General features: G+C 39.3%; 1 protein-coding gene across 2 annotated transcripts; it reads right to left on the bottom strand.

Moving 5' to 3' along the window:
• Positions 1–345: 345 nt before the first annotated feature.
• Positions 346–5,537, bottom strand: LOC117512291 (lymphoid-restricted membrane protein). 2 transcript variants are annotated; one of them, XM_034172303.1, is made up of 9 exons: positions 5,447–5,537; positions 4,551–4,691; positions 4,334–4,465; positions 2,367–2,523; positions 2,251–2,291; positions 2,098–2,148; positions 1,871–2,019; positions 1,663–1,785; positions 346–560 (listed from the first exon to the last, which is right to left on the bottom strand). In XM_034172303.1, exons 1-9 carry the CDS (start codon positions 5,465–5,467, stop codon positions 428–430), a joined length of 948 nt encoding a protein of 315 aa, XP_034028194.1. In that variant the 5' UTR covers positions 5,468–5,537; the 3' UTR covers positions 346–427. The 2 variants fall into 2 exon arrangements, 1 of the variants encoding a protein (XP_034028194.1); XR_004561266.1 differs by lacking the exon at positions 1,871–2,019 and having other exon boundaries at positions 542–560.
• Positions 5,538–7,979: the final 2,442 nt, after the last annotated feature.

Raw genomic sequence — 7,979 nt, forward strand, 5'->3', positions numbered from 1 at the left:
GTGGCTAATAGGTTCTTTTTTGAAGAAGAAAAGGACTTCTCAGAAGAATTTATACCAAATTTGGTGCTTGCAGCTTCACTTAACTGGTACAGTATTATAGGAAAATTCCACTTAGAAGACTTGTGTACCAGTTTTGGTTCTACAACAGATACAACTGCATGATCCTAAATAACTATGCTGTTGTAATGAGTATTATTAGAAAGGAGACCTGCTGACACCAAATAGTCCATTTTTGATTAACATTTTTATTATATGTACTAGAACAATGGAGGAATTCTCTTGGATGGGTTCAGATGGCTTTTGGATTTTTGGATAAGGAAGTGTGGGGTGAGCTGCTGCGTTACTGCTACCATGACCTGGACGCAGATAAGTGGCAGAAAATGAATGAATGAACATCAGTATTTCACCTTTTCTGGCCACTTAATATTTACATATTTGGATACCAAAAGTAAAATAGTGTAACAACACAAAGAAGCAAAAAGATGTAAGTGTAGCGGAGGGTCAGCTGAGGGCCATACGGACAGTTAGCCAAAGAGCTCTGTCGCCACCAGGATTCACACCTGAAAAGAGAGGTCACTTCATGTTTATCCAGAGGAAACGATGAGTGCTGGCACACAGAACTGACAATTTCCATCTCAAAAAAAAAAATTAAAGGAACACTTTAAACTCAAAATGGTGCTCAGTAGTTTGTATGGCCGTGACATACTTGTATGCATGACTGACAGTGTCGGAGTATGCTCCTAATGAGACGACGGATGGTGTCCTGGGAAGTCTCTTCCCTGATGTGGATCAGGGCATCACCTAGCTCCTGTACAGTCTGAGGTGCAACCTGACGGTGTCAAATGGACCGAAACATTATGTCCTAGAGGTGTTCTATTGGGTTTTGGTCAGATGCGTCTGGGCACCAGTCAGTGGTATCAATTTCTTCATCCTCCAGGAACTGCCTGCATAATCTCACCACATGAGGCCAGGCATTGTCATGCACCAGGAGGAACCCAAGACCCACTGTGCGACTGTAGGGTCTGACCATGGGTCCCAGGATATCATCCCCAGACCTAATATCAGTCAGGGTGCCGTTGTTTGGTCTGTAGATATCTGTATATCCTTCCAGGGATATGCCTCCCCAAACCATCACTGACCCACCACCAAACTGGTCACAAAAAGACAGTGGCTGAAGACATTAAAAACCACTACACATTTAACTCATGGTATCAACATGAGATTTAACTCACTCACGGTAAGAGCAACATAACACTTAACTAAACTGACTAAGCCAATTGTACTACAAAAACAATAAATCAATAACACTAACAACACTGTTAAACTAACATGAACCACAATAACATTTAAAATCTCAAAACCCTGAACTCCCATGGTGCATTGCAGCATAATGTCCATTGTTTACTGGTTAGCTAAAATGGCCAAAAATATTTGTCCTATCAACTTTCTGTTTTCACACTGTTCATCCTTAACCCAAAATACATAATCATACCAAACGGCAAATGTCAGCTGTCCTCGGTTTTTGCCTGATCAAAGCCATATACATGCACGTGCGCACACACGCGCACGCACACACACACACACACAGGCCACTTGGCTATTATAATATAGAATGTGATGCATGAAATGTTTTTTTATTGTGTCTTTATGTCAATACCATACCTTTTGCTTTGTGTCTTTTGGGGCACCTTTTGCTTAAACACCAAGCACTCTGGTTTGGGAGTGTTTGATTTCCACAGATTCTGAGTCGCTTCTGACAAAGATTCAAATGGATCATTGTGTGGCCTGTCAAGAAAAAACAGATCACCTAATGTATAACCACTGAGGCAAAGTATTGTCATGCAACATAATCTTCCAGGGCCTAGATTACCTGTCGTCCACTGAGTGGCTGTCATCTTTGGTCATGGCAGAGCAGTTGGAGTCAGAGCTCAGTGAGGGTGATGGACAGGCAGCAAAAGTCTTCTTTTTGGAAAATGCTCCAAGACTTACTTGTTTCTTCAACTCTTGCTTTCTTTTCTCCTGCAGGCAAAGATAGCAATACTCCCATTCATCTGCAAAACAACAAAAGTATGGAAGTTAGCTAAGAAATGCCCATACCTGAGTTTGGCTGGAAATGATTGACGTACTGATCCTGCGACGAAGAGTGTTCTGTTAAACAAATGTAAAGAAAACACAAATTAATACACCAAATAAAGTGACGGGGAAGTAATACAAATATTTTGTGGTCCACAAATTTGTATATCCACAAACCTGCTGTGAGCTTTTCATTGAGGCATCACCTTCCTCTGGATCTGAAGAGATACAGTAAGAAGTACGCAATCACAAATAAGAGCAGCATAAGAAAAATGACTATAAATATGAGATACCTGGTGGAGCTGTGGAATCTGAGCGATTCCTTGTGGACTCCTGGTGTTGGATCAGCTTCTTAACCTCCTCCAGCTCTGCCACATTTCTATTGTGTCGCCTCCTCAGATTCTCCACATGTGTCACCATCAGCTCGACTGTCCGACTCACTCGAGCCTCCTGCCACAGTGAAACATTCCTTAAAGCGAAATCATCATGGCGAAGCATTTACATCTGAATAGTGAGTTAATAATCCCCCATGGCACATGCACTTCATCTCCATGTTAGCATACAAGAGGCTTTTGTTATTCTCATAATCACCCTAATATGACACAGGCTGCAGACTTCTCTCTCCTAAACAAGATTTGTCAAAATATGACGCAGAACTGGCTCTTGGCTCCAGACAGTTGAATGGCCAGCTCACCGAAACCCACGACTGCCAAGCATGCACAAATTATGTGTGTAGCCAGATTGGGCATCTTTGAAATTGATTTATCTGTGGCTGCATTGCTTTTTGTGATACACTAGTCTAAGGACAGTTTGAAAAAATTATCAGTCTAATATTTTAGCTAGTTTTGTGTGTATTGTGGTGGATTTTTTTTTAACAGTCTGCATCTGGCAACACAGACACAATACTTCCAAATGAGAAATGACCTGTAGAAATTTGACATCATACTGGCAACATTAAATAGTAGACACTTCTTAGTGAACTTTCTATTACTGTGAATGAAGGCACAGATGTTGGAAATATCAAAACAATACTTTAAAAACCATTTCAGTGAATGAAAAAGTCACATGTTTGTATCAAGTTGGAAATCACTTTTCTCTTCTGCACTTTCCAAATTCTCAAGATGAACCACTCTAGAATATACAAAAGGAAAAGCTCATGATAAGTTTATATATCAGCCTGCCCCTGGTTCATGTGTTGTTGATTTTATTACGTCCACCAAGGACATATCAAAATCATCTGCATTTATTTGTCTGTCTGTCTGTTAGCAGGATTACATCAAAACTACTGCATGGAGTTTGGTCCACCAAGGACATATCAAAATCATCTGCATTTATTTGTCTGTCTGTATGTTAGCAGGATTACATCAAAACTACTGCATGGAGTTTGGTCCACCAAGGACATATCAAAATCATCTGCACTTATTTGTCTGTCTGTCTGTTAGGATTACATCAAAACTACTGCATGGAGTTTGACAACATTTTCACCACAGAAAGATATTAGGGCATGGTAGACTCCACTGGATATTGAATATGAAATATTGAATGTGGTAAATATGAACGTAGTAAAACATAGATTGTGGTAAAAATGAAAGCAGTAAAACTTTGAATGTGGTTAAAAGTGAAAGCAGTAAATACTGAATGTGGTTAAAAAAAAGGGTAAAACTGGACTTGATAAAAATGGAAGGTGTGAAGTACTGAACATGAAAATGAGTGACGTAAAAAACATCTGATTAATATTGCCCCTTTGAAAATTAGAATTGTTAAATTTGGACGCCATTAAAATCACATTATGGTAAATATTAATCTTATAAATATGTCTTAAAAATATGACATTGGCTAATTTAATTCACTACCTCGATTTTAGTACCTCTACTTTACCCACTTCAATTGTATCATTTGCTGTACTCGATTTAATGTTGAATGTTTTCATTCACGGTCATTTAACTTTTGATACATCTGAGGGAGTGGGAGTGGAGACGGGCATATGCCAGGTTTTTGTGTGTATGCACCATTTTTACTTGAGGCCCCTGGTGTGCATTCTCATTGCAATACTACTCTGAATTTTTCCTTGGACCAATATTTATAACTTGAACCTTTAATGCCTTATTTTACAGATTACATTCAATGGTCCTCATCAGTATACTGATTAAATGTTGCCATCATGAATGAATTTCTCTAAAGCCTTAAAAACGATTTTTTATAGTAAAGTATATTGATCAAACAAACACACCATAAGAGGAACATCATATAAACTGTATACCTGATGCACAGCACCCAGCACCTCAGATGTGCTGGAGATTCGTTCTACAGTCCGACCAAGGATGTCCACACACAGCTCCAGTCTCTGCAGGATCATGTTCCGCTTACTGTCCAGACAAAGGCTCTTTAGAATCTGGAAACACAAACAGCTAATCCTCTGTTTGTGTCATTAAGGCCACAAGATCACTGTTAACTGAATTTGCTTTTGATCAGCATACCTCCAGGGTGTCCCTGCTTCTATCCAGCTCCAGCTGGATGATGTTCTCAGCCAGATTGCGGGCATGCTCCTCAGCCAGCAGTCTCTGATTCAAAGTGTACTGATCACAGTGGAATGCCAGGATGATCTGAGAGAAGGCAGCCTGGGTGCAGCAGAATATTAAAAAATGACCTAACAGCACTCTTCTGTGATGGGGAAATATTTAAATTTGCTGTCCCTGAGCAGACACTCATTTAGGGGTGATTCTTTAACTACGGGCACTATTGGCCTTGTAAATGTAATTTCCACCACACCATTGCCTTACAATATAAAGCGCCTTGGGGCAACTGTTTGTTGTGATTTGGCGCTATATACATGTGCTCTGATGTCACTGTTTATCTCCATAGAAACTACCCAAACAATCTTTCATACAAACTGTTTAAAGGGACATTACAGTGTTGTGGTGGAAATTATGGCAATAGTGTGGGACAACTACATTTTGTTTAAAAAAATCACAACAGTTGTATGACATTGAATACCCCAATTATGTTTTGATTATTTTACTGATATTTTATTCAGAGATATTTTAAAACATTAGAAAAAACGTTTCTTTACCATTCATTTTTATCATTGAAGATCAAAAGTCTGGGTGTGGGACAAGCACAAAACGGCAATATTTGCATATAATGATGCTGAAAAAAGGTGAAAAAGTCATCATAGACTACTAGAACAAATTTCTTAACACACTTTCATTGTAAAGATAACTATAAAAGTGTGAAATTTCCCCTTTTTTCTGTTTTTCATACAATATGATCAAAGGACATAAGTGCCCGTAGTCTAAGAATCACCCTTAGACATTCATCCCAAAATCAGGCAAAGTCCCCAAAAACTACTGACACATTAAGTACAATGTCATACCTCTAGATCTCTCTCTGACATCTCAACAACACTGAAGAAAGACAATGAACACTTAATGACAGGTCAACTGAAATCAAGTCAACCAAATGTGATTGTGATGTTTTTCCATCTGTTGAGACCCTCATACTCTAGGAGTAACAGTTCGCTCAAACTGGTGATCGGCTGTTCCTCCGCACCATTCTCTGTAAAAAAAAAAAACCAAAGACTTCATCCATTTGTTTTTAGACCCAAGAACTTTATTGTAAAATAATTCCAAAGAGATTTAAAAAAATAGAGTCCTGCAGATGTACCTTGGCCACAGTCTTGCCTGCCTGTCTTTGTAGACTGACACTTTGCATCAGACTCGAAGGAAGAAAATAACACTAAATAAAACAACAGAATATGTCAATGGTCATCTAACTGCAGGGGTTTGCTCACCTGAGCCTTCATTAGACAAGATGATGAACAATCCAAATATGTCAGATTAATCCAGATTACTTAATATTCCCCAACTCAAGCAAAAATGGGATAACTAATTGTTGCAGAATGTATTTTCATATCCTGAGAGTCCGCAGACCATTTTCTCTGCCTGACATTCTCCTGTACCAAGAATAGATAATCCAATTAAGAGCTCCACAATCGAACCAGAGTAAGATAACTGTCCCAGAGGCTCATGGGTAATGTTAACTCTCCCGGTTTCTCCATGTTGCCAATTCTAGTCCAAGTAGTCTTGTAAGAAATGATCAAATCAAATGTATCTTCCTGTATAGTCCCATCAAACTCAGTCCTGAAGGGGAAAAAGCCACATTTTGGACCTACAAATGACTAAAATCAAACTGTTCTACCTAAAGAGGTCAATGACTGCATGGGAGATTCATTACATTTGTTGAATGTAATTGATAAAACCAAAATTCTAATCCAATTACATTTTTTTTCTGCAAATCTGATTGGTTAATCATGTGAGATTTCAGACAGTTTAATATCGGGGTAAGAGTGGCAAAATATTCAACCGTTTCACATTTGGATGTACTTGTATTAGTACTCCATGCCCTGACCGACTGCGCCTGCTGGTATGCAGATGTCATAATGGCGCTGTTAGCTGACAGCAAGAGAAAGTCGCGTACCAACAACTATGCCAAAATAGGTGAACTTAAGCTACCATACAAAAGTATTGATGTGGATTCTGATACAGAATCACCGTTTCACATTTGATGGATTTGACAGATTTTCACATTTGATGGATTACTCCGTACCCGACCGCTGTTGCAGCGATGCTGCCTCGACGGTAAACCTCACGAATTACCTACAGAAAAATAAACCATGCAAACAATAGAATTGGATTAGAACGGTAATAACCCCCTTGTGTCTGATGATTTGCGGCCGTTCATTCTGATTATACGGTCACAAATTGAACGCGTCGCCAGTAAAGCTCAATTTGCGACCATATAACCACAATGAACGGCCGCAAATCATCAGACACAAGGGGGTTATTCCCCATATGTAGCATCTACACAACTTCACAGTGTATGTAATATTGAAGGGACAGATGTGCTGTGCACACTAACTTTATTAACAGAAAAGCATGGTCCATATAAATCAGTGGTTCCCCATTGTTTTCTTTGGAGCCCCCTCACTGAGCCACGGATATTCTGAGTCATCCCTGCTGCAATAGAGTCAAATTCTCATCACGATTACTGAGAAAATAAGTGGTTCATAACATTTTTATAAACACACCAAAGCAAACCGTTATGAGAACCACCATGCAGTCCCAAAAATGTGATTTTGGAAACACACAGAGATTAGCCTGTCAGGTTACCTGGTTCGAACTTGAAGATAGGGGCGTGTTCAGGCGTCTTTCATCACACAACAGAGCCGCCCATGCTCCACCTCTTTATCCATGTATGGATTTGTCATGACTTAGTCACAGTCAGTGCTGCTGCCAACATGGCAACGCTCAGATATGGGCTTCATATTGACTGCTGGTCTCTCATAGACCCTACAGTAGAGTGGTTTATTTGTTATCTCGAGTGCCAAAGGTTTGATGCTTGGGATGATGAACAATAGCGTCAAGGATCACTGAATGGCCATTCTTAAGTGTCACAAATGCTGACACACATAGGGGGCACTGTTCAAAGTCACATTAAAATTCACTTTGTCATCTTTCAAATCAACACTAAAGTAATGTTCATCTTGGTCTTATGAAGAATCCATCATTCTTAAGTGTCCATTTTGCTGCATAAGCCATTTAAGAATGACCTAACTAATTGTCATCTTGAGTATATCAATGGAACATACTCTAGAAGATTGATCCTTGCATTATACTGATAAAGCAATGACGTAAGTGTCAGTTTTGCTGCAAAAGACACTGAACAGGTCAAAGGTCACAAACTGGCACTTTTCCATCTCGGGAAACACAGAAAATTATCTCCATTGCTATCACAGGTAGGAAATTGATATGCGTATCAAATCATAGGGTGCTAAATGAGTTACTAAACTAAATATGTTTAATTTTATCACTCTCTCTGACAAGTCAAAGAGAGACAAATTCTAGTAC

The sequence above is a fragment of the Thalassophryne amazonica genome, chromosome 6, assembly GCF_902500255.1.
Source record: "Thalassophryne amazonica chromosome 6, fThaAma1.1, whole genome shotgun sequence".
Taxonomy (NCBI): Eukaryota; Metazoa; Chordata; class Actinopteri; order Batrachoidiformes; family Batrachoididae; genus Thalassophryne; species Thalassophryne amazonica.